Source organism: Fringilla coelebs, assembly GCF_963513975.1.
Source record: "Fringilla coelebs genome assembly, chromosome: 6".
Taxonomy (NCBI): domain Eukaryota; kingdom Metazoa; phylum Chordata; class Aves; order Passeriformes; family Fringillidae; genus Fringilla; species Fringilla coelebs.
Window position 1 is genome coordinate 52,984,804 of NC_140034.1, and position 26,503 is coordinate 53,011,306.

At 47.6% G+C, this 26,503-nt stretch overlaps 1 protein-coding gene across 5 annotated transcripts in view; it reads left to right on the top strand.

Moving 5' to 3' along the window:
* Window positions 1-26,503, top strand: part of PLCB2 (phospholipase C beta 2) — a 35,571-nt gene continuing 9,068 nt past the window's right edge. For 3 of the 5 annotated variants that reach the window (XM_084208375.1, XM_084208376.1, XM_084208377.1), the window contains exons 1-21: window positions 1-397; window positions 3,875-3,952; window positions 5,472-5,540; window positions 12,726-12,866; window positions 13,560-13,639; window positions 13,924-13,977; window positions 16,012-16,087; window positions 16,444-16,544; window positions 16,853-17,019; window positions 17,223-17,369; window positions 17,628-17,785; window positions 19,692-19,774; window positions 20,140-20,224; window positions 21,340-21,511; window positions 22,283-22,380; window positions 23,074-23,170; window positions 23,288-23,372; window positions 23,644-23,768; window positions 24,753-24,907; window positions 25,257-25,421; window positions 26,376-26,475. In XM_084208375.1, the coding sequence (XP_084064501.1) occupies window positions 314-397; window positions 3,875-3,952; window positions 5,472-5,540; window positions 12,726-12,866; window positions 13,560-13,639; window positions 13,924-13,977; window positions 16,012-16,087; window positions 16,444-16,544; window positions 16,853-17,019; window positions 17,223-17,369; window positions 17,628-17,785; window positions 19,692-19,774; window positions 20,140-20,224; window positions 21,340-21,511; window positions 22,283-22,380; window positions 23,074-23,170; window positions 23,288-23,372; window positions 23,644-23,768; window positions 24,753-24,907; window positions 25,257-25,421; window positions 26,376-26,475 (2,320 nt within the window). In that variant the 5' untranslated portion in view covers window positions 1-313. Of the gene's footprint in view, window positions 398-3,874; window positions 3,953-5,471; window positions 5,541-12,725; window positions 12,867-13,559; window positions 13,640-13,923; window positions 13,978-16,011; window positions 16,088-16,443; window positions 16,545-16,852; window positions 17,020-17,222; window positions 17,370-17,627; window positions 17,786-19,691; window positions 19,776-20,139; window positions 20,225-21,339; window positions 21,512-22,282; window positions 22,381-23,073; window positions 23,171-23,287; window positions 23,373-23,643; window positions 23,769-24,752; window positions 24,908-25,256; window positions 25,422-25,674; window positions 25,812-26,375; window positions 26,476-26,503 lie in introns of those variants that run through there. The other 2 variants (XM_084208378.1, XR_014616254.1) reach the window with 2 other exon arrangements.

Genomic DNA, 26,503 nt, shown 5'->3' on the forward strand with positions numbered 1-26,503 from the left:
GAGGGACAGTGCGTGTTTGTGCCCACCAGCGCCCCAGCTTTCACCAGCCTTCCTCTGGGTGACCTTGGGTGAGGCTCTGCTTGCCTGGAGAGCTGTTGATTTACAATGCAGATTCATCGCTCTTTGCCTGCCTGTCCCTGCCCCTCCTAAATTGGGCTGGGATATAAGAGGCTGTTTGCTCTCCGATGCCAACAGTGGCCATGGCAGAACGCCCTGCCACGTGAGAGGCAGAGATAGAGAAGAGGGGGCTTAGGAGGAGTAAACTGTGCAGTTGCTCTTGCTTCTGGTAGCTGAGGAGCACATCTGCAGGACCATGTCTGTGCTGAACCGTGTCCTGCAGCCCACGGAGGTGAAGGACTACCTGTGCAAGGGCGACCGCTTCATCAAATGGGATGATGTGAGTACTGGGGTGTTCCTTCCCAGGCTGTGCCTGTGGTGGCGGGGACACACTGGTTGGGTCACAGTTTGTGGGGAGGCTGGGAGCCTGTGTTGAGTGTGGTATCCCACCTGACAGCAGAGATCTCTGGATGGGGAGAGGGAACTGGGAAGAACGGGAAAGCTGAGGACTGAAGTTAAGGGGATGTTGTGTGTATGTGTAAGGGATTGGGAATATGTTTTTTACATCTCTTGTAGTGGAGGATGGAAACAAATGGAGTGAGTGTGCACTGGGTCTGTGTGTGCAGCCCCTGGTGTAGTACACAAGGTCCAGCCCTCAGGAAGGTGGTCGCTACTGGGAGTCTCTGTGGGGTGAGATGCAAATACCACATTTAGACTTTCTGGAGGAGCATGAGGGGTAGGATCTACTCCAGAGCAAAGAGCATACATTGCACTTTTCAGATAGAGATGAAATCAGGCTCCAAGTTGCTTCCTCTTATGGCCCTGTTGCCTGAGTGGATCGGGGCGAGCCATGGCCTCCCACGCCTGCCCGGCCCCTGGCTCTAGGAATGACTGAACAGCAAAGGGCCTGTGCTTTAACAGGGCTGAAGCCTCAGGGTGCTGCAGCAAGCTGCTGCTCTCTCCAGGTCATTGTCCTCTATATCTTCAAAACAGCTGCTTTGCAGTCACTGCTTTTCTGTGTGAGGGGTAGAAAGTGCAGAGCAGCAGCAGTTCATTGGAATGTAAGGGTTCCCCTCCTCGCTTTCTAAGGAGGCAAAGGAGTTCTTACCCCAGCACCCACAAACCTGAGTAGGAGGAGAGCAGCTGCCCATCTGTGCTGTCTGGAGATGGACTGTCTGCTGTTGAGCATGGATGTTGATAAAAGGGGGAAAGGCCAGATTATGGTTATTTACAGGGGTCTGGGGAGATGGTTCATGTGGTGTTACAAATGAGATGATCAGAAGGAGCCTGTAGCAGCAGTGCAGGAGGGATTAGCACTTTTGTGGGTGTGAAGCTGGTGTTAAGCCCTAAAGGAGCATGTGGGGGAGTGGATCACCTGTGTGCAACATCAGCGGGGCGGTCCAGCGGCACTGAGAATGAGAGCAGTGTACTGTGCAGCTGGCAGGAAGGATGGATGAGGAACAGGAGCTGGAATATGGCTGCCAGTTCCCCTGTTAGCAGTACATAAACAGGAGGATGACACTGGGGTACCGTGAAAAGCACAGCCTTCCTCTTTCCTGTGGGCCTACTGCCTGCAGAGTGCACTTGGGGCTTCTTAGAATTTGAAATCTGCTTTCTCAGAATAACAGTAGCAAAACTTGTCTAAAATTGCTGATTACTTTGTGTTCAGTTCTTGGGGACCATTCTCCCAAGAACTGGAAGCTGTTAAGTACTTCACTGGGTATTCCTGGGATAGGTTCCCCTGAAAACAAAGGTGAGTCAGTTGGGCTTCCAAGACCCACCAAGTGTTTATTTCCTGCTGTAGCTGTTGATTAGTGAGCTCAATTCCCGTCTGGATCTTTCCTTAAGGTTTATATATTTGTAAACATTTCTAAGTGGTTGCCTCAACTAAGTAGTTTACAGGCTTGATCTCCACCAATAAAGAAAGGCATCTCGATGAGTGGGCTGTTCTGGTCACATTGCTCCATCACATTGGGCTTTCCTAATCCATGGTTAGAATAGGCTGCAGAGGATGATGGTGAGAGCTCCAGATTGCAGGATTGCTGCACTTTAGAATTCCTGAGTGTTGAGTTTTTTGTATCTCTTTCAATTGATATGACTGTACTGTTGGTAACAGTTTTGAACTCCCTCCAGGATAAGTGAGGCAAAGGAGTTAAGATCAGACTGGCCTCTTACATCACTGTTCAGTTTGGGACTGAACTAGGGCCTTCCAGCAAAAAAGCAAACCCACACTTTTTCTACAGAGTCCTCACCTTGTCCAGCTTTGGTAAGGCAGAGTCTAGAGGAGAGAACAATAGGTCCCTGACAGGCAGGATTGTTCTGACCTGTCCCACGGACTTAGTTGCAGGACCTTGGGGTAAGGAGCAGCACTGCAGTGCTTTGTTCAGCATTCAGCAAGTTGTGGCTCCTAAGCAGACTGAAGAGGTGAAATTCTGCTACATGGGTGGTAGCTAAGTTAAAGAACCAACTGGGAACCCTGTCAGAACCCCAGGCAGGGCACAAGGCAGTAGCTAACCTCTTGAGTAGGGCAGATGGGTATGGGTTTGGCTCTGTGCTGTCTCTGAATCCTCATAGTAGAGTCAAAATTGTTCCTATCTCTGAAAGATTACAGATTACAGGATTTTAGCAGACAGTGTTTGCTTTTTGCCCCATGGTGAGAAGCAGCCAGGTTGGCTGCCAGACCATCTTCGGTAGGATTGCCCATTTCCTTTGCTGCCAGGAGCTGCACCCCTTGGCAGGCCTGGCTCTGCCTAGGAGTCTGGCCTGCAGCAGCTTCCTTGCAGCCTCAGCTTGCCCTCCAGAAAGCTGCTTTGTGGGAGATAAGGGTAATCTAGAACATAGCACAATCCTCTGTGGCGGTATACCGTGGGGCCTGTTCTGCTCTCCATGGCCATGTGTGCAGGGAGCAGCCAAGAGCTCTGGGAACATGGACAGGGTGCTGGGCAGGCTGGCGCTGGCCCTGGCACAGCAGGAGGAAGACAGGAGGCAGTAAAAGGACCACATATAATGTGCTGTGCAATGAGCACTTTACTGCAAATATTGTCTATGGAAATGGAGGTCCCTCAAAATATAGATACACTCTAGAGTGAAGTATGAGTTGAGTAAAAAACTGAAGAATCTGAGGCTAACAGACAAGTACAGCTTCCAGATTTCATTACTATTTTATATTAGCAGTGATGTGCTTCAGCTTTCTGAATTGAATCTGGAACCTTCCCAGAAATGGCTGTGTGGGGTTCAGGATCAGCCCCAAATTACTTCATCTGATTGCAGCCTCTGGTGTGGGTGTCTGCATAGCTGCTTCTTTCTATGGTCAGTGTAGAGATAGTCTGTGGAATTTCAGAATCCCCATCTAAAGCAGCATAATGATCCTGCATTGATGCATCCTCTCCTTGAAGCCTTGCTGACAAGGAGCCCAGATAATCTGCATGAACACCTGGATGGGAGGTGCCATGGATAAATACTTTCTCTGCTTGGCCTGGGTTACTCCTGAGCTGGTAGAATGGAGCTGGTCAAAGAAGACTTTTCAAATGAAACAATTAACTGAATCTCCAGATACTTTATCTCAGTTCTTTGTGTAGCAAGCTCCAAGAGAACTCTTCTTGTTAAATGCACAGGTTAGGTGAGACTCAGGATTCAGCTTCCAGAGCCTCACAGGTGTCACTGTGGAGATGTCCTAAAATCCTTGGGTTTGTTTTCAAAAAGCCCAGAGGGTGTTCACCTGCCTGGGTCTGTATTTGAACTGGGAACCTTGTGTCCCAGTATGTCTTCAAATCACCCAAGGTGCCAACATTCTTTCTTTTGTTGTTTTTTCTGTCAGGAAACATCAAATGCTTCTCCTGTGATTCTCCGGGTGGATCCCCAGGGCTTTTATGTGTACTGGACCTATCAGAGCGCGGTAAGTGCTGAGGCTGCACAGCTCGGGCTCCAACCAACACAGGTTTGTGTGAGATGACAACACTGCAAGTGCTTGAGTCCTGCACTTGGGAGCAAACTGCCACATTCATTCCTCTTAGCAGGGACATCCTTCCAAGGAATGAGACCTGGTCAGTGGCAGGTTGGTCTTCACAGCACCAGGAAAGTGCAAGAACTGAAGGTGTGAGTGTGGCCTTTTTGTGCCTTTCATGCTTTCACCTTTTTTGACTCCTGCAAAGCTCATTATGTGTCCTTCAAAGGACTTCATGGAGAACAGTTGTGCTGATACCCAGCAAGATGCAGGACTCTCCTAATGTGTACAGTGGGGCCATTAACTGACTCTTTGGGGTTTTAGACATTTTAATTAAAAAGGAGTGACTGTAGGGCCTACATGGAGTCTGGAGAACAAGTTGTGCTCAGGGTGATGTTTGCAGGCTTCTGGAGCAAAGCACAAGATGCCAGCTGCTGGAGGAGAGGGAGAGACAACACATGGAGGAAAGAGAATTCAGTTCCTCACTGATGAGTACATCAAATGATGGAGAGGGAGGTGGAACGCTGGGCTTACTTCCGCTTTCCAGAGCAGGCTGTGGTTCAGCTCTACTTCCTCCGCCTGACCTACATGCCATGGTGGAGTCAGACAGTCCTGCACAGGCCCTGGCCAGGGACTTGGTGGGTTTGGGTGAGCTCTGCCTTTCCAAAGATTGTGCCCAGTGCCAGCTGGGACTGGACACTGACACAGCCACATCCCCTGAAAACAGTGGCACAATGCTGGAGACTGCCACACCCCTTGATGTCTTTGTCACTCCTGTTCTGCTTTCAAGGTCCTCTCGGGCAGTAGAATATCTGCTCTAAGGGTGCCAGCAGGAAGAAGTGGAGCACCAAGTGAGGCAAGGGGAGCTGGTGTCACCATGGAAAGGGAGATGCTTCATTGGGGTACCTGGGCAAGGGGCTGGGGGAAGGAAGCATAGCCGCCACAAGGAAAGCCAGACTGGAAAGGGTCTCACATTCCTGAAAAATGCTGTTGGTTAGCAGCTAAAGTAAACTGAACTGCTTTTGCACTAGGAACTCAGAAAGGAGTGGGATTAGGAGTAAAATTACTTCCTGCTTAACAATAAAATGGGGATACAGCCAGATGACATGGCATCCACATTGTCCTGTGATGTGATCTTGGAAACTAATATCTGCTGCAACAAGTATAATTTGTTCTCCAGATCCATGGTGAGAAGAAAAATTAGTAACAGAGGAAGGAAATTCAGGTTGGATACTAAAAGAACAAACAAGACAGCAAGCCAGGAGTGAGGACATGGAGGGGCTGCCTGGGGAAGGCTGTACAGTGTCCTCTGTGGGAATGGCTTCCCTCCCTGCCTTGTTCCTGCTGGGAGAGCTCTTCCACAGGGAAAGACATTAAGCCAAACCTGATTTACAGCTTCTGGGGGCTCTGTCATGGAGTGTTGTCCTTCCTCCTTTGTCTCTGCTCATTTTTCTTGTCCTCCTGTTTGTAGGAAAGAGAAATTCTGGACATCACCAGCATCCGAGACACCCGAGCAGGGCGATTTGCCAAAATGCCCAAGGTGAGGCCACAGCTTCTTTCTGTCCTGTGTTTCAGTGGAAATTCAGGGCTGCCTGAGGTTTTGGTGGGCTTAGGCAGTTTGTCCTGGATTTCTGTAGGAAGAAGCCAGAGAGGATCTCATCTCCTTACATCACAGCTATGTAAATACAGAAAAGCCATCTTTACTCTTGTCCCTGACCTCCCAGGGGTCACTTCCATACTATGGTAGATGGGCTTATTGGAAGGAATATGTCAGAAAGCCAGGAAAACCAATTCCCCTTCCAAGTGCCCTGCTGCACTGGTAAATCCTGCTGGACACTCTGATGCTCCTGCACTGAGACACTAGAGCTGCTCTTGTGTAAGGATGCACAGGGTACCACAACCCCGGAGTTAAAATGCCATTCCAACAGTGTGTGCTGGGCTTTTCCCTTTAAAGGGAAGAAAATGCATTTTCAGAAAAACTGGTTTGGTTTTTTTCCCTCATATATTTTTATATTTGCACATGATCAGGGCTTTGTTCTAGATTTCAGTTATAATTGAAGCTACTTGCAGCCCTTGTTAGGACTTTGTTTGTGGGACTTTGTTTGTTTTTAGATTTTCCATGTATGGAAAAGGCAAGCAGAAAACTGCAGTAAAGCACAAAAGTGGAAAAGGGACCAAAGAAGTAAAGCTGATGCATCATGTGGTGACATAGGTGACTCTCTAAGGCAAAAGGGAAAGGTTTTGCAATATCTCCTGAGCCTCAAGCAGCCTTTTGCATAAGTTGTGTGGCTGTTTTCTCAATCTGCTCTGAAAATGTCTATTCAGGGCTCCCCAAGACCACTATTTCTCAAAATACCATAAAAAGGTGGGCACTAAAGGCACAGCAGAGCTCAAGAACAGTACCCATCATAAAAATCATATCTCCTTCAGAGAAGCTGCCTTTTTCCTTAGAAGCTCACTTCTGGAAGCTCACTTCTGGAACATACTTCAGTTTTCAATGAGCCTGAAACTTTGCCAGCAACTTGTTTTGTGGGAATTGTGCTTTAAAAATGCTGTCAGAGGTTGGATTTTCATTTGAGAGAATAAAATATTTGGGGCTGTTTGAGTTGGTGCTGCCCTCCAGATGGAACACACTAAGAGGCTGACTTAGAGGAGAGGTATGAGATACTCTTTTCTAGGGTGTTAAACTTTGAGAAATAACCTGCTGACAAAATTAGTTGATCTTTGATATAGATAATAAATTGCTGGGGGAAGTACTAAGGTTATGGCTGGATGTCCTGGTGGTAACAGGAGGCTGGAGAAATATGTCCTAGATTTTAAGAATTAGTTAAGGAAGACTAATTGGAGAGTACCAGGAGAAGACAGTTTGCCAATGGTACAGAGATATTTGGGGTAATAAAATCAGGCTGGTTTGCAGGAAGACCTTGAATTGCTGATTGAATGCATGATCTAATGAGTGATACATTTCATACAGATAAAAACAGGCAATGCACACAGGAAAAAAAAAATCCCTCATCCTTCTGTAATAACAGTCCCTGAGTTGACTGTTGCTACTCAGAAAACATTGTGGGTGTATGGTAAAATATCAATGTAGTGTTCAGCAGTATTTGCCTCCTAGAAATAAATTGTATGTTAGGGATTATAAGGAAATCATTAGGAAGTTGCGCTATTGTGTACCCCCAAATGGATCCATATTCATGTGCAATTCTAGTGTACTCTTAAATTTAGTGAGAACTGGAAAAGGTATGGAAGAGCAGCAGGATTGACAAAGGAATGAAGTGGCTGCTGGGGGTAGAGCATCTGAGTAGGAGGGACTGTATTCTGGCAGAAGGCGTAAGGTGGATGGGATGTGGAATGCTGTAATATCAGCAGTTGAATGGAGAAGGGGAGCATGAAGTGCTTACTCAGGGTTTGAAGCAGTTACTCAGGGTTTCTTCTAGTGCAGTATCTCCATATAAGGTGGAATTTTCCAGAGGTAGGAGTGGCAAAAGCAGGAGGTGCTGCTGCTGCTGTGCCACCTCAGATCACCATGCCATTGGTAATGCTTCCTGTGCAGTCATGGAAATGTGAGCATAAAAAGTCAGTACAAGGAGGAAATGCCCTTAGGGGGTTATTAAATATAATGCCTCTGGGTTAGGAAGCTGCTGAATCCTAGATTGCTGGGAGCTGCAGGAATGTGTCACAGAAATGCCAGTGCATATGCCCTGTTCCAGTGCTTTTCCCATGGCACCTGGATGGAGCGGATCTGTTCTAGTTGTTGTAATAGACCAGGGGTAGGATTTTAGAGCCATGGGAATTGGCTGCAGCTCATTTTTGAAGAACAACAAAGCAAAGATCAAGCGCTGACTGATTTATTAAGTGATGCACTTGATGACAGCCTTTGCTGTGAAAATCCCAAGTGCTTTTTGAATTCTGCATTTTACAGAAACTCATTTGAAATAAGTCCCCTTCTTATTTCGGGAAGTTATCTGGAATTCTGTGATAACATGTAGTAAAATGCACTAGATTGGCTCCTTATCCATCTTTTCCTTGTGGATCCTGGGAGGCCTTATGTGGGCACTGAAGGGATATTGAACCAAGTTGTGCCATCTGGGTGTGGAAGATTGTTATTTACACAAGCTCTGCTATCCTTGATGCCTCTGGCTTAAAGCCCTCAGGGTCGTGTGTATTTGGCTGTCCTGAGAGCAGAAATTCACAAAGGAATGAAGAAAGCAGGGAAAAATTTTTCACATGAACACCACACCCTCCACACGGGGCAGCTGTGTCTGGGCTGTTGTTATCAAAAGGCATTAATATAAAAAACTGGTGCAGTGAAGCAAATAATCTGTCTAGAGGTGGAAGAATGAACATGGGCGCTGCCCTGTCACAAAATAGTGGCTTGGAATAGTTGTAGAATAGAACTGTTAAAATTAATACTAAGAGTTAACTTGTTTCACTGCCTGAAGGTGAAGAAGAAATGAGCCATCGGCCTTGTTTAGGACAAGGATTAGGACGAGGAGAGCAGGATCACAGCTGTAGGAAGAACTGTGGATGGACCCAGCAATAGAAGGAACATCCTTTCCCCTTCCCTGCAAGTGATGGTTCAGTCAATCCACAGCTGCTCTGAGGCAAAGCTTGTGGCCTGGTTTTCCTGCTGGACTGTGACTGAAGGAAGTCCAGAGGAGGAGAGTGCTGTATGGAGAGCATCTGTGCCACTGCTTTCCACAGCAAGGGGCTGTGCAGGTTTGGGCTGTGGCTCAAGGGTGTAACCTGCCCTCAGTTTTCCAGTCCCATGGCACTGAGAAGTCTCCCTGGGAGGGGGTGGGTCACTGTGGGTGTTGGGAGTTCCCTGCTTTCAGTAGCACTTTCCCACCACTACCTGCTCAGAGGTTTGGGGTTTTTCTTTGTAACCTCTACACACAGCAAGAATAATAACACCAAAGCAGCCACATGGAAAACCACTTAAGAGACCTGCTGCCATGTGCACTGCCAGCACAGGTCACAGCTAGAACCCCATCCATGGTTAGGGAGCAGGTAGTGCCCAGCACAGTGTGAAAAGGGACTCATCAAGGGCTGCCAGCCATAGGAGCAGCCTCCGAATGGAAATGGCCCTTGCCTGCCTTCCCCAGTCCTTGCCTCACCACAGAGCAGAATCTTCCCTGGCCCCTCCTACGCAGGGCTCCCCTGCTTACCCGCCCCTGCGAGGTTCTTTGAGAGTAGCTTTGTGTTTCTGCCGTGACTTTTCTTCGTGGACTTTTTTTTCTTCGTGGATTTTTTTTTTTTGGTTTTTTTACATGGGGCAGAGCGAACTTTGGTGTGTGTTCAAGAGAATAATAAAGATAAGCATGAGCAGTGCCTTTGAACTGCAAGGAGACAAGACTAAAAAGCTATTGACTGTAGTTCAGCAGTGTGCTGATACAGGCTGTTATTTACACTCGGGTCTGTGTTTTCTTTTCAGTAATGAGGAACAATAAGGGCTAGTCCATTTGTAGGACTTCTTGTGGTTTCTTTTTTAAGGCACCAAGACCCTGGAATGCTGGCAGAGAATCTAATAATAATAAAGGCCAAAATACATGATGTTTTAGGCCAGACTTCTGGGCTATTGGCTGTGTCTTGAGGTTAGTTTAGATGCTTCAGGAGGCATTGGCTTTGAGACAGGCATATTTTTTAATAAAAACAAAAATTGTACTTTCTGATTGTCATGATTATAAACCAGCTTCATCCTCTGTCCACATTCTGTTGGTCTTGAACCTGGAGCTAAAGCCTGAACTGCACGTGTACAGGAAGAAAATGATACCAAAGCATTTCACTTATCATGTTTTGAGATGATAAAATTGAAGCCAGTGGTAATGTTCAGGAACCATGCAGAACAATCACAGTGCCCTTGGAGCTGAGCTATGGCTGTGAGCCACAGGCTGTAAAGACTATGGGTAGTCAGTGGTTCTGCTGCAGCACAGGGGATGACCAGCTCTGGCACTGGGATTCAGCAATATAAAGCTGAACTAAGTCTAATTCCAGCCATCCAACTGGAGAGCCATCATATGGAGGCACCAGTCTGTGAGCCTGCAAGAGAGAGGCAGGTACAAGCCTGTGTCTGACAAAGGATTTATAAGTGGTGGAGCAGGAGCTGAGCAAGGAAATGGGCACATGTGAGTGATGACCTTTGCCATGCTGGGCTCTCCTGCTTCTGCCATTGTTGTGCAGTGAGTTCTAGGGGCCACACATTCTCCTCTGTCCCTGGCAGCGTGTCCCTGCTGGATTGCAGAACACCGTGGGCTATTCTGTGCCTGGGAATCTGAGCTGCTGCATTTTCCAGTTCCTTTAGGTAAAACACTGAGGGCTGAGAGTGTCTCACTGTGGACTTTTGTCTGCCTGTGTCCCTGAGATGCTTGGCACAGGGACAGGTTGGCCCTCCCCATTCCACAGCCAATATCTCCAGTGTGGAGCAGCAAGGCTAACAGGGACAGGAATGTTACCTCCAGAGTCAAAGGCATCCCCCAAATATCTTGGGGCTTCCTTTTTCCCTTCTGGCAACCAAAGAGCTCCCTTTTCCGAAAGGGAAGATTTGCTGTCACAGTGTCACAAGACACAGTTCTGTCAGGGCACAGTGACACAACAGGTCCTGCAGTCAGTCAGCTCTGCCTCCTCTCAAGCAGAGAAAGGAGCATCCCTCTCTGTCCTGTGTCTCTCTGACTCTTTGTTTATATTTGCATGGGAATTTGCTTCTCTCTGGGCTATGGATCTCTGTACAGCTGAGGATTTTAGGGAAATCAGGAGGGTGGGACATGAAACTCCAGCTGACTCCATATTTCAGCCACTGTGCTAGTAGGTTGTTTTCTGCTTGTCTGGGTTTTTTTTAAGGGCATTTGCCAAGAGTGTTTCCCTTCTAATTTGCATGGCTAATATGCGTATCCTGCTTTTCATGCAGCAATTCCTATTTTTCTTTTATGGCTACCTGCAAGGTGATAGTGAGTAATCCCAGAGTGAATCTGTGGCACAAGGCACTGAAGGAATGCAGGTTGTGAAACAGCCACGATGTGGCATCAGGTTCAGAGCTCCTGCACACAGTCTCTGGTCCTCTCTCCCCATCTTCCTTGAGTATTGAATGCATCACTGCCTGGATAAGGGCAAAAGTGCTTGGCTTGCTGGGGACATGGCCTGGACAGAGGTCTGGAGAGAGCCAGGTGACAAATGTCTGCTAGAGAGTAGCGTGCAGAGAAGGAAGGGGTGGGAGGAGCCCCGGATAACAAATACAGGAAATGAGTTCAGCACAACCACAAGTTCACCATTGTTTGGGCCTCCTCTCCTGTACAGCCCTGGAACCGAACAAATGCTGGTGTGTTAGCAAGATGAAGTCAAGTTTGGAGTTAAAATCCCAACATTTTGCCGCTGGCACTGGAAAGTTGAGCTCCAACAAGGAGTTGCCACAAGCATGGGAAGGAGATGTGGGTGTTTGGTGGCGCTCAGTTCTGCAAAGGAAAATGGCTCATGAGGCAAGAAGGAGCCATTTTAGAAATTCCCTTGTAGAAAATAGGCAAATCATATTCCTTCCCTTCCCTCCCTCCAAATGCTCTGGGATTAAACAGGTTTCAGAATTACTCCCTTGGAGAGGTGCTTTTCCAAAATAAGAGACAGCAGTCAGATGATCCAGAGTTACAATCCACCCTGCTCTGTTTTTCTTAAAGATGCCTGTTTGCTACAGATATGACAAAATTGCAAATGCTTCAGAAATTAGGAACACTGAAGTAAGAATATTCTGCAGTTCCTTGTAAAATGTGTATTTAGCTGTGTGTGTGATGTGGTGCTAAAACCTGAATGTGCTGAAACCTGAAGGTGCTCTCAGATTCCAGCTCCAGTTTGACTTCCAAGTCTGACGTGCTCTAACAATCCTAGATTGTGGATTTGCCCTGTTTCTAAAGGAGAGCAGGTGCTCTGACAGCTCCCTGTTTACTTGGACAGGGATTTGTCCTGCACTTCAGATAATGGATTGCTGTGCTTTATTCTAGGAATGGAAATTTTTATCTTCCCATTATAAATAGCACCATCAGTAAAACTCTAGGATACCTTGGATACCTTGGCTTAGTGACACCATGCATAGGAATGCAGAAAATGCTGAATAATTTAAAGCATTCTATAAATACTTTCATATGGTGCTGCAATCCAAGTACCACTAATCGGATGAGCCTTACACTTAACAAAACAAGTCTCTGGTGAGCCATTGCTGTAGGGTACTGGAATTGCTGTGGAAAAAAACCACTACTACGAACTGACAGCAGCAGAAAATGGGGCTTGGAGGGGAAGAAGGCAACTCTGAAGTGACAGGGGGTCCCAAAAACTGGGTGTCACACTAATACACTTTCTAGTGCGTGTGTTTTGATAAAATCAACTGATTACACACCTCTGGCACAAACAGGCCAAACCTTCCCCTGCTTGTTTGTAAGTCCAGCCTGAAGTTTCAGAAGAAATTTCTTTAAGAGCAGTCTCCAGCTTTGACTTTTTCAGGCTTGTGCAGGGGTGTTAGTTATGGTGATTTGTCCCATGGAGGATCCAGTAATGCAGACTCCAGAATAAAGATAAAAAATAAGGAAAGCTAAGGAAGGGAAGATTGCACTAAGCAATTTTGTAACCCTTGAGATGCTTTCTGTGAATCTGGACCAATGTGTGTACTGGGGTCTGGTTTTTTTGGGTACAGTTTCCCTCATCCTCCAATTACTCCCAGCTCCCATCTGTTCTGTTTCTTTTGCAGTCCCTGAAGCTCCGAGAGGTTTTTAACTTGGATCACCCTTACAGCACCTTCCTGCTGAAGAACCTGACAATTGTATCTGGCTCTGACATGGTTGACCTCACTTTCCATAACTTTGTGTCCTACAAGGAGAATATTTGCAAGGTATCAGGGCCTGAGGTCTTGGAAGTACTGGGAACCTCTAAGGATTGGGATATTCAGTGGGGAGTAGGAAAGGAGAGAAGGAAACATGATAATGTAAGATAAGAATTTAAACATAATGCTGAGCTCTTTCAGCATCACTGACAAGGTTATAAACAAGCCGTTTGATTGTTCCAGTCTGGTGTGGTATCTCCATAGTTCTAGAAGCTTCTGCCCTGCACAGAGAAGGACCAGTAGAAACTGGTCATTGTTGTCTTTCACGTGTTTTGTATGGATGAATAGGCAGCTGAGAACTAGAAAAGTTTCAGCTCCTAGTGTTTATAGGCAGGAGGAAGGTGATAGAGTGAAGCCCAGAAGTCTCAGACAGAATAAGGGGTAACAGTTTTTAACTGGAAGAGGGTAGATTTTGATTGGATATGAGAATAATTTCTTCCCTGTGAGGGTGGGGGGCCCTGGCACAGGTTGCCCAGAGAAGCTGTGGCTGCCCCATCCCTGGAACTGTTCAAGGTCAGACAAGGCTTGGAGCAACCTGAGATAATGGAAGGTGTTCCTGCCCATGTAGGATGTGGCACTGGATGGGCTTTAAAGTCCCTTCCAACCCAAATGATTCCAGGATTCTGTGCCCTTTCCATGTTTGCTGTGTACTTCTTGGAGCAGTTCAGTAGTGCCCAACCGCCTCTGCCCTGTTTGTTCCAGGACTGGGCTGAGGATATTATGGCCATTGCCCGGAATCCCCTCACGTACAACGCTCCCCGCTACACCTTCCTAGAGAAAATGTAAGTCTTTTCTGAGAAACTTTTTTCTTTGAAACATCCATGTCCTGCTCCTTCTGACAGTAATTGAAAAAAAAAAGACTTCAAAGCATCCAGGTCCCTTGGTGGCCTCCAGACCAAGGCCTGGGTCATGCCAAGGTTAAGCTGATGGTCTGTAGGACTTAGATTTTCAGTTCACTGTTAGATTGTTTTCCCAATTGCATGTTTTTCCTTTCTTCTCACTTAGTAGGATCTCATAAGATGGTAGAAATGCATTTTTGTAATCTTGTTTGGGTTTTTTTTCACAGTCTAGTTAAGCTGAAGTTGCAACTGAACGAAGAGGGAAAGATTCCTGTCCGGAAGTGAGTGTGGATATTTGTTTCATTGTGTGTTTAGTCAGACTACAGGCAGAGCAACTGGTGAGCGGATGGTTGCCCAGTGGCTTCAGCTGTCTGCTCTTCCTGCACCTAAGACGAGGAGAAGTTTCCCTCTGTGTTCAGGCCATGGAAGTGCTCCTGCTGCACTGCCATAGGTGACACATAATTTGAGTCTGGAAATGAGACTTTGTGGCCTTCATCTACAGCAAGAAATGGCTTAAATAGCCACAGCTATAATTTCCTGCTTGTTGCCAAGAAAAAAACCGACAAAACAAAGTAACTTCGGTAAAATTCTGATCACTGATTATTTCGCAAACCTGAGCTGAAAGGTGGATGAGGTGTAGGATTGTTTTCCTTTCCTGTAAGGAGTTCTCCATATGGAGAACTCTTTGCTGGACTGCCCAGCTCACCTGCAGCAGGGCTCCCTTGCTTTTCTTGTCTCCTTTCTCCCTGTGTGACCACTCCAGTCCTTCCCCACTTCCTCCATCCCTCTGCCTTTGCTCTGGATGTGCATGAAGTGAAGCAGCTCTGGGCTAGTCTTAGTGCTGGTTTAGGAGCAGAACAGATGGAGGTTTGTCCTTCCCTGTCCCCAGCTTGGTCTTGTGCATCAGGTAGGGCTCTCATTGGAATGGGAAGCCAAGCCCAGCCTGTCCCTTCTCCCGTGCACTATGTGACATGAATCTGGAATTGATTTTGTGCCATTCAGTGTCTTCCGAAGAAAAATTACTCCAGGGCTGTTCCTGTGGTTCTTCTGTGTTGATTTGGCTTGTAGAATGACAAAAGGCAGCGCTGCCATGTTGAATTCCTTTTTGGGTCCATAAATTACCTTTTGTTTTAAGAATAAGGAGCTGCAGACAGTGCATTTGGGAAGTTTTGAACCACTCCGCTCTAGGTCTGTGCTGTGTTACAACATTACAAGAGGTGAGCACTAATTGCTCCAAATAAACACAGGCTGCAGGGTGTGTTGTAAGGCAGAGCTGCGCTGGATTAGGGCTGTGCTGACTAAATGGGCTCCTGGAGGGCTGAGCTTTATTCAACACTAAACATTTTTTGTTGTTTTCTAAACCACCAGCCAGCAGAATTTCATTGTCAGAAACCAGAATATTCATCAAAGGGCTATTAAAAATGTGTAGGTCTGTAATGAATAACACACTAGGGAAGAGTGCTTTGAATTAATCTTTAAAATGCAAGCAAGGTAGTGTTGCTGCAGGGAGAAACCAGTTTATTCCTCTGGAACAAGCTAGAAAAAATATCTGATACAGGATGTACCTCTCCTCAGTGCCCATTTCTTGCAGAATGGTAAAAATGCAGACCATTAAATAGTCCAGATAAAGAGCAAGGTTTATAAAAATACTCAGTATCTCCAGGTGCAGGTAAACATAAGGCTTTCAAAACTCCTGAAAATTCTGTAAATTCCACAAGCATTTGCCTTTCCTTTAAATATGTAAATCCCTCTGGAATCTTACCAAGGCTGCTGCAGTTTTGCCTTGCAAAGGGCAGGGTTTGCATGAGCTGCTGTAGCCCCTGCCAGGCACTCCCTCCTGTCAGCACAGGGCACTCCTTGTTCCCCTGTGTGCTGTGAGCACCTGTGACTCCAGGAGCTTAACAGAACTGAGGCTGGATTTATCCGTGGTGGAGACCATGGTGCTATTGACAGGGATGTTCTAAAAGGAGGGGAAGTTCAGTTATTGTTACTTTTCCACAGTACCATAGGAAGCACCTCCAAGACAGGCAGAAAAGAACAGGAGAGGGATTTGGAGAGACAGGACTCTTAAAGAGTCCATAGCAGAAATACAGAACTTCTGCTTTAAATGAGCAGTCAAAAAATGCTGTGTAGGTTTATCAAACTCAGTCCCTCAGTTACTGCCCTGGAAAAACACTGTCTTTGCTGGTTCATGCTTACAGTTGTCTTGCCTGTCTCCCTTGCTGTGCATTTGGCATGTCCTGCACTTGCCTGCAGCTCCAGCCCCCCGACCTCTGTCCTGCCCCATGGTCATGTTTGTTTGCCTGTCTGGTCAGTATTTTTCAGATGTTCCCTGCAGACAAGAAGAGGGTGGAAGAAGCACTAAGTGCTTGTCATCTGCCAAATGGCAAGGTAAGGTTTTCTCTGGGTATCTGGAAGTCTCATGAGCTTGAGAAGGATCTTTTTCCCTGCCCTGACTGGGATGCCTTTGGCTGTGAAAAACCAACAGACAAGATCCTTGCAGTTGCTTACCTTACCCTACCACTGACAGGCCTTAACTCTGGCCTGCTGGCATCAGCTCTTAATGTCTTCCAGTAACACTTGTGACTCCAGCACTTGCACTGTGTGGCACAAGGAGCAGCAACACCCAGCCAGATGTTCCAGTCATTACTGGGGTTGTTACAGCCAAGTGCTGAGGTGTGGGTGTTCATGACAGGTAAGAGCTGTCACAGGTTTGTGGTCCTGGCACATCTTCACTGCATTTTCAGAATGATGCCATCAACCCCGAGGACTTCCCCGAGCCGGTGTACAAGACGTTCCTCATGAATCTGTGTCCACGGCCCGAGATTGATGAGATATTTACCTCACAGTAAGTTTCCCTCAAGCCACAGCCCAGAACTTGGTCTCTTGTGGCAAAAGATAGACAGGAAGGAGGGGATTTAGTGTCATGGGGTTTGTCTGGCCTTAGGCCTTAGAAGGGCAGGATCCCAGGTCATTTAATGCCTTCACTCATGGCCTGAATAAAAAGGATGAGACCTCAGTATGCTACAGGACCCTGAAATATATGGGCTCAGAGGGAGGATCAACCTCAGGAAGAATCAACCTCTCCTATGTGAAAAGATTTCTGGGGTAATTCCCAAGCCTTACCTCTGCTCCTCTGTGATTCTGTCACTGCAGCCATCTAAAAGCAAAGCCCTACATGACCAAAGATCACCTGGCGAAGTTCATCAACAAGAAGCAGCGCGACACCCGCCTCAATGACATCCTCTTCCCGCCAGCCAAACCTGAGCAGGTGCAGAGCCTGATAGAGAAGTATGAGCCCAGCGGGTTTAACATCCAGAGAGGTGAGTCTTGTTCAGCCCAAATCTCTTGCTATACAGGTGGAATGACAGAGCAGAAGATCTTGTGCCCTCTGCCATCCTGCTTCCCAGGGGAGCAGTCAGCCTGGTTCCCACAACTCCCTGTTCCCACAACTCTCTTTCCACCTCCAAAAAGGGGCCAGAACTGTTTTATTTGGTGACCATGAACAGCTCTGTTTGCCGTGCAGGGCAGCTGTCTCCAGAGGGGATGGTCTGGTTCCTCTGTGGCCCCGAGAACAACCTGATAGTGCTGGACAAGCTGATGCTGTACCAGGACATGACCCAGCCACTCTCGCACTACTACATCAATTCCTCACACAACACCTATCTGACAGGTAGGGCTGTGCCAGGGCAGGCACACCCAGGGACAGAGGGGGGAACGAGTCAGCCAGGCAGATGTGTGTGCCCTGGGGGTTTTGAGGGCTAGGCTGACTCTAAATGCTGTGTGACATGAAGCAGTGTTGCTCTGCAACTGAAAACATCTTGTCAGTCTGCTGCATCCACCTGCTGAAGGCTGGCAGAGACTCCTGTTGCCCCTGTGTGGGCAGGAGCTGTCCTGTGAGAGTAGCTAACGCTGAGCCTCTCTCCTGCAGCTGGGCAGTTTTCTGGGACGTCCTCTCCCGAAATGTACCGCCAGACACTGCTAGCCGGCTGCCGCTGCGTGGAGCTGGACTGCTGGAAGGGCCGGCCCCCAGATGAGGAGCCCATCATCACCCACGGCTTCACCATGACAACTGAGATCCTCTTCAAGGTAGTGAAGAGCCTTCTCCATGGATGTTTTCTCCTGCCTGCTTTTAGACTGATTGCTGAGGGAGCCAGATGGCTGAGGATGTTTGAGAGGAAAAGATTGATGGCGAGGTGACAAGTGAATGAATGTGTGGGTAGAAGGAAAAGTGAACAGATAAGCACTAGGTTGGAGTTTGTACAATTTTGGAATGGGAGGAGTAGAACAGAGGCTGATAGCTGGACGAAGATGGATGGATGGATGGATGGATGGATGGATGGATGGATGGATGGATGGATGGATGGATGGGGGAGAGAGATGTGGGAAGTCAGGCGGCAGCCATGGAGAGATGGCTGAGCAGAGGGGTGTGTGTACACAGGGCTGTGTCAAGGATGGATGCACAGAACGTGGCATGAGGCTGGTGGATTTATAGATAGAGGAACATCAGAGAAGTGAACAGGATGGCTTTTAGAAAACAGTTAAATGAGTTTATCTTCTGGTCTGCAGCAGGTTTCTATGGCTGACTGCCTCAAGTGGAGGCTTTTGGAAGAACAGGGTTCAATTCTTTCCTAATGACCTGAGTGCTGGAATGTGTTTTGTGGAGCAGCTGGCTTCCCTGGGGATTCAGCTCCCAGCCTTTGGAAGCCAAGCACAAAGCCAGGCAGTACAGGGCATTTATCCACAGCTTGCAAGTTACAAATAAAGGCATCATACTGACTTTTTTTCTGCACTCCTTTACACAGCTGCTGTCAACAGTAGAGGTGCTTTAGATGGTTTTTTCCAGTTCTTTATTTTTCTTCTGTATCTTCCCCCCAATTCCCACACTTCACTATTACTAAAATATTTATGTGTGAAGGGGAAAAAAACAACAAACCAAAGCAGTCCTTAAGGTCAGAGGTATTGTCCTCAGACTCAGTTATTTCCAAAGCCCTGTGGTATCACTACTGCTTTTTGCACTGCAGTTCACTGCAGATAGAACAGAAATAATGGCATTTGTAGCTGCTGTAATTGCAGAGTTCTGCTGAAGCCAGGGACCATTCCTCAAGGAAATTATAACCTGCTAACACAGCATGTGCTCAGTTTTGGTTTTACATAACACATTGTTCTTCCTTCCACTACAACTCCTGTGGCCTTTTAGTAGCATTGTCTGAGGCTTCTCCTGAGAGCCTTGAGGCTTCTGTGACACACTCCCAGTGGTCCATGGAGGAGCAGCTGTGGCAGCCTCCCTTCTTGCTGAGGTCATGGCTGATCCAGGATTTGGGATGATCAGGGGACTCTAATTGCAAAGGAGCAAATGGCACTTCTTTACCAATTAGCAGGACCAGAAAGGAAAATAGTGGAAGGTTTGTGGCAGTTTAACAGGGGCTTGGGGAAAATATTATTTCTTCTTACATCATTAATGCTGAAAAGGTTTCCATGGTATTTGCATTTGAAATGTCAGCACAGCTGGTAACTGAACACTCCAGCTCTCTTTGCTGCCAGGCAAAAGGATTTTATAAGCAGCAGAAATGATAGAAAATTGGGCAGGTTCAGAGGTAAGTATGGATAGAGTTTGCAGTGGTTTAATCTGGTGCTGCACACATTTTTCTGTCCCAGTTCAAGGTGCTTGGGGCAGGAGTTTGTCCCTCTGGCCACACGCTTTCACGTGCAGTGATGCACTGACCTGTGCAGCAAAACCAAAATTTCATCTTGTTGCATCTTCAGCTTCATTTTGGTGCAAGCTGTTGAGTTTAGCTCAGCGTGGATCCTCTGGAGCTGGAAATCTGGGCAGGTGTGAAAAAGATGACACTTCTCACCTTCTTACTGGGACAAGTTTAGTGACTTTGAAAGGAACTCCTGAGAGACAGTTATGGAGTCTGTTCAGTGGGAGGTCAGCTGTGTCTCTGTTATTAATGACTGCTGAGCTTCTCTCTGACCATGGCCTCTCCCTCAGGATGCCATCGAGGCCATTGCAGAAAGTGCTTTTAAAACATCTCCATACCCTGTGATCCTGTCCTTCGAGAACCACGTGGACTCGTGAGTATTTAGGGATTGGGAGAATTGGCTGCTGTGTCCAGAGCAGAAAATACACAGGCAAGGGCTGCTGGGTTTTAAGTGAGTGCTGAGTTGAAGTGAAGCATTAATTGAGGTCTCTGAAGCAATTGAAGGTGGGTCAGAGCTGAAAGATGAGCCTTAACCGGCAGAGTGGGGTGATCACAGTTGTGCACCTTTTCACCTTAGGGTTGCAGAGTATGAACATAGGAGTTGGCTTGGGAATGGGACCTTAACATCTGCATAGCTGAGATGGTTTTCTGGGCAGAGGACATGGACATCTTTTGTTCATGCCAAACTCTGATTTTGGGCATTTTCTTTCCTCTTCACTCCTGCCTGATCTCTCTTAGGCCCAAGCAGCAGGCAAAGATGGCCGAGTACTGCCGAACAATTTTTGGAGACATGCTGCTGACAGAGCCACTGGAGAAATACCCGGTATGAGGCCACTGGGGAGGCCTTTCTGGAAAACTTGGTCACTCCTGATGCTGGGAGGTGCCACAACAACAGATACAATGCCATGAACATGGATCCTGGTTCATAGAGATAGGTGGAAAACTCTTGTTTAGCACTCTGTCACCTGAGGGGCTCTGGGAACTGAGCTCTGTGTGGCCAAGGATGTACCAAGGGTACCTGGTGTGTTCTGTACATGACACTGGTCAAGCTCTGTCTGCCAACACTTGGAACAAAGGCCTAATCCTACTTCTAGCCTGGGAATATTCCCTTCCAGGCATAGGTGGGGAGGTCAGTGTCATGTGCTTGGAATAGCTGAGGAAAGGTCCCCCTCTGCTTGACCTCAGTCTTCATCTTATCTGTATAAACAGGTATTTCTGTGGCCCCAGTGACACCTTTGGTGACACAACTCCCTGCTAGGAGACATGGTTTTAAACATCTGAGCAGGATTTGTGTTCTGCAGGGTACGAGGCAGATCTCTGGGGTGCACAGAGGAGGGACAGCTGAGGCACCTGGCCCAAGCATCTCTTTGAAAGCACTGAGACCTAAAGAATAGCTGGAAAGAAGCAGTGAGCCAGCAGCAGCTGCCCACTGTCCAGCCCCATGTCCAGGCAATAGGAACAGAGGGATGAGGGGGGGAACAGTTCAAGAGATCAACTAACCTATTTACAGGCCTTTGCTGTCTGTGCAGTCTGTCACATGTCCTTGTCTTGAGCCACCTCTTCTGGGATCTTTTTTAAATCTGCTGCAGGCAATGTTTAAATGTGGCCTGAGTACTGATGAGGGACTGAGGATCTGGGATATAATGAGAGAAGTAGATGGAATGGGAAGCCAGAGGTATGTGGCTGCCTTCAGGCCTTCTAGGTGGGGTTTTTTTAGCAGGATGGGTGGCTAGGCAGCATGGCAGAGCCTGAGGTGCAAAATGCTGGCCTGAAACCACAGGCGAAATCTTAGGAAAAATCTGCATTAATCTAGTGGGATATGCTGGCAGATGGAGGAAATTAGGAGTATAGTGGGTGAGAGATGTCTCTGTGCACTGGTAATTGGCCAGGGGGACAGGAGAGGTGAGTGAATTCTGTGATGAAGTTTATCTGTTACAGTTGAAGCCAGGAGTCCCTCTCCCAAGTCCTAAGGATCTCTTAAGGAAAATCTTGATTAAAAACAAAAAGAACCAATCTATGTCTGGGAAGAGGCAGAACTCTTTGAAGAAAGGGAAGAACATGGAACCAGAAACCACTGAGCAGCCAAACTCTGTGGATGCTGAAGATACTGGTATGTCCGAAAGAAAGGGGGACTAATAAAACTGATGGGCAAAGCTCTAAATCACTCAGTACTTGGTGAGCTTGGGACAAGCCAGCACTAGTCATTAAATCAGTTATTCCAAGCAGCAGCAGAAAACTGGAAGAGAAATTAAATCTTCAGAATACTTTGAACACTTAGTCCAACCAAAAGAGATGATCATTTACCTGCCCATCATCCCTTAGTGATCCACTGATACATTCTGGCTTTTCGGTTGAGGGAAGGGGGATAATTTGTAACTGCTTGTGGTTACTCTGATAACCACAAATTCACCACAGCATAGTTCTTCACCATGAGGGTCTTGGAGGTTCATAAAACCTTCAGTCCCTGTCTCCTCCCTTCCTGTCAGCTCTTGGGCTCTGGGCCCCTGTGGTGGAACAGTCCCTGTCATAGTAAGAGCGCATGATGTCATGTGAGGAAAGGGTGAGCACCACTGCAGAACACCTGAAAATGGGCATTTATTCCTGCAAATATATGTGACCTTGGAGAGAAAACAGCCCAGTGATTGTTGCTCCTAAATGTGAGGGGAGCCTGCAGCAGGAATGGTTTGGTCTCTTGGGTGAGCTCATCCTCAGTGTACCAGTTCATGTTTGGATTTGGCCAATAAAATTGTAGGATTCTTCCCCTCAGTGTTCCAGCATTACTTGGTGGTGAGGTTTGGCAGAGCCCTCTACTGTCAGCAGCCTGCAGGGTCCTGTCTGTGTCCTCCTGATCCATACCACTGATGAGGGCCTGTGTGCTTAGTCTGGGCAGGTGATGTGGCTGAAGAGGAGCCAGAGGAAGAGGATGAACAGCTCAGAAATCTGGACGAAGAGGAAATTAAAAAGATGCAGTCAGATGAGGTACTGTCACTGTTAGCTCTTTTCCTTTGCTGTTTTGATTTTTGCTGGCTTCCACTTTTTTCTGGGGCCTCACCCTATTGAATAGAGATGAACCCAAATTGCAAAGGGGGATGAATCTGTGGGGGACTTTCCATCCCCCACACGACAAGACTCTTGCAGGAAAAACTGAAAAAGAGAAATTTGTTGCAAGCATAAAGAATGTGGCAGAGGAGTTACTGCTGACTATGCATGATTTGGAGATAACTGTTTGCCTTGGGGGTGTTGGAGAGGCTTAGCCTCGGTGTGAGAAGTTGTTACTGCAAGTGCTGCTGCTGAAGGGGGAGGGAGGAGATCAGCATTCCCTTGAATAAAAGGTCTGTTTCCCATTTCCATCTCCCTGGTATCCTTTGGAGAGGAGGAAAACCAACATCCCTGTTTATCCCAGACTCCATGTTCTGAGGGGTCAAAGAGACCTGGGCTTTGCACATCCTCCCTGGAACCTCTCCATGTGCCTTGATTCCATTTTTGCCCAGCCACGTGGAGATCATGTGCCCTTGCTCAACATGGAGCTGTAGGACTGGGAAGCCAGAGAAACTCGAGTACTCTAGTCAGGGCAGCCACCAGAGCTCTTTGACTGGGAGACCCCACTGCAGTTTGTTTTATCTCCAGGGAAGGTCTCTTCATCTGTTCCCTTTTGAATTGTTCTCTGCTCAGGGCACGGCTGGCCTGGAAGTGACGGCGTACGAGGAGATGTCCAGCCTGGTTAACTACATACAGCCCATCAAATTCAACTCCTTCGAGGTCTCTGCCAGTAAGTCAGGCTCAGTTCCTTCGGAATCCAGGCCAAGAGCTTCCTGCCTCCGTCAGTCCCCTGTGCAGAATGGGGACTGGGCGTGCCTTGCTCCTAAATGCAATCTCCTGTTTCTAGAGAAGAACCGGAGTTACGTCATCTCTTCCTTCACTGAGACCAAGGCTTGTGATCTAGTGAGCAAGTTGCCCATGCAGTTTGTAGAGTATCCTTTTGGCAGCCCTTTTCCAGTGCCATTGGGTGCTTGGAGTGTGAGGGAGATTCTTGACAGGATGCATCCTGCTGTAGCCAATATCAAGGCTGCCAGATGCTTGTTCTTAAGTGAAAAGTGTATGGACAAGGAGCCTGAGCCTCCCTGGGCTCTTGTCTGGAAGGCTCTGAGCATTTGGTAGCAGAGCTCCAACAGTTTTTATAATGGGAGTATGTGGGCTGCCCCCAGGACACAACAGGAACAGTGTTTCCTATAGAGGCTGTAGATACAACAAGTGGCAGATGAGCCGCATTTACCCCAAAGGCACCCGGATGGACTCCTCCAATTACCAGCCCCAGATGTTCTGGAATGTCGGCTGTCAGATGGTGGCACTCAACTTCCAGACCATGGGTGAGTGTCGGGATGTGCTCCAGCCTCTGAGCAGGTGAGGTCAGGCACTGCTGGTCCCCAGGTGCTCCTGGTCTCTGTCTCTTCCTTTTCTGCCATTTCCCTGGTCATTATTCCATGTGCCTTTTCCCTAGGGGCTGTTCTCCTCTAATTTAATCTCCCACAGACCAACAGCACTTTTCCATGCCCAGCACAGACCTGGCACACACACACACACACACACACACATATGGACTGCTGTCACCCTGTGTCCGGGCACTGTCCCTGGCTGTCCTGTTCCACGATGTCACACTGAATCATATCCATGAGGGCACCTGCAGCTCCCCCATCCCCCAAGTTGCTACCTCTACAAGGCAGAGGCAGAGCTCCATCTGGCCACAGCACTGACATGTCTGTGCCATTATTTCCAGGATTTTGACCTGACCGGGGAGGAAAGGCCTTTCCTTGCTGCACAACCAGCATAAGAAGGAAAGAAAAGCCTTGAGAGAAAGCTGTACCTTACCCCTCTTCCTTCCTCACAGGGCTGTGTTATGTATAAAGCATAGGAGACAAAAAGGAGTGAGTGCCAGGTTGGTTCTGAAGAGGATGACAGTGCAGACAGGTGCAGCAACCACCAGGCAGTGTCCTCAATAGTGTCAGACAGAAGATGGAGTCAGAGGAGGCCCAAAATGAAAGAGGGAAGGAGCAGAGGAGCTTAGACAGTAACTTATTCCCACCCAAAAATAGCAGGTGCTCCTTAAAGCAGGTTTTAATTTAGTTCTGCCCATGACTTCAGGTGCAAGCGCAAGCAAACCACTTCCCTTCCTTACAACAGCTGCTGTAATACTTTTCCCTGTAGGGTGCTGAGAGTCTTAATTAGTTTTCAAGACGACTTTGCAAGCCGTGGGCTGGCAGGGGCTGGAAGCTTCCGGCAGCTTTCAGCTCCCTCACAGCACACAGGCTGCCTGTCCCTCCCAGTCCTGTCTCACTGTGTTGTTCTGCTCTCAGATGTCCCCATGCAGCAGAACATGGCCCTGTTTGAGTTCAATGGGCAGTGTGGGTACCTGCTCAAGCACGAGTTCATGCGGCGCCCCGACAAGCAGTTCGACCCCTTCTCTGTGGACCGCATCGACGGGCTGGTAGCCACTACTGTCTGTGTCACGGCAAGTACAGCCTGGGGACCCCATCCTGTGTCACCCAGGGGGACTCTTAGTGCCACATCAACCCGTGGAGAAAGTGTTACTGTGGCAACTCCCAGGCTTTGTCACTATTTTAAAATTAATCATAATCCCATGAAAATGGAAAATGAGCATCTGCTGTGCAGAGGGAGCCAAGGCTGTGCTGGTAGGGAGAGATGAAGTGCTGAAGCAAGAAATAGAGGAGAAGGTAAAAGAAGAGCTGGAGCAGAAAAGCTGCTTTGGGGTGGGAGAGTGACTTTAGGGTGAAGGAATGGGTGGGTCCCCCTGTTTTATTCTTCCCAGCAGTTGCTAACTCTGTTTGTGTTATTCACAGGTATTGTCTGGTCAGTTCCTCTCGGACCGCAGCGTGAAGACCTATGTGGAAGTGGAGCTCCTTGGGCTGCCAAGGGATGCCAAACGCAAACACAGAACCAAACTGACCTCCACGGCCAACTCCATTAACCCTGTGTGGAAAGAGGAGGCTTTTGTTTTTGAAAAGGTGAGAACATTATGATAGTAATTTAGGCAGAGAATCCTTAAAGCTCCTGATGGCCATGAACACGGCCTTGGCAGAGGTTAGTGCCACCAGAAGGGAGTCCCCTCTGGAGACCTCAGGCACTTTGTCCCCTTTGGACACTTCCAAACAACAATATCCAAAACAACTCTGCATCAATATTTCCCAGAACAGACAATGGGAATGGTTCTGGAGATAACCAGCATCAAAAGTCTCCCCTCTATGATGCCCTCTTCAGACTGATCAGTTTGGAAAACTTCCAGCACCAGAGAGGAACTGAATTTCTGTGGTTAAACTGTCAATGAGAAACAGCTAAACTGGAGCAGTAATGGGACCAGTTTCAGTTGTGCCAGAGCATGGAAAGCTGCCCTGTCTCTCCCCAGGAATTCCGTGATCACCAATCCAGCTGCAGGGCACAGGGAAGATAAGTCAAGTATACATTATACAATTCATCTGTCAGGCACAGTATGAAGCTACAGATATTTTCAGCCTAGTTGGCTAAAATATGCTCCTTTCAGAAACACTCTGAGGCTTCACTCCTGGCAGAATAATTTTGAGTCATTTTATGGCACAAGAATACAGGGAAGGAGGGAGTCAAAAGCCTTTATTAGCAATGTTACCATGTTTGCTAAATTATCCATCCCAGTTCATTCCAGTGAGTTCTTCCTGGAAACAGTTGTTTGGAAGGATTGCTGCCCTGTTTTTGTCTTTAGGTAACCTGTGATTCTGGGCAGGCTGAGAAGACTGCCTTTGGTGGAGTTTTTGGTCATTCAGCTCTGATGTCTGTGATAAACTGTGTCCTTAAATTAGAAGGATTACAATTTCCAGGATGGCAGTGCCATCCTGGAAGAGATGGAATTGGTTGGTTGGAAGGAGGAGGATGCTGCTATCAGGAGTTAGATGTGAGGACACTGGTGCCTTACTCTGCTTTTCCCTTAGATCATGATGCCTGAGTTGGCGTCTCTCAAAATTGTGGCTTGGGAAGAAGGAGGGAAGTTCATTGGCCAGCGTATCATTCCTATCACTGCAATGCACCCAGGTAAATCAGAGGAAATTCCTTCAGCTTT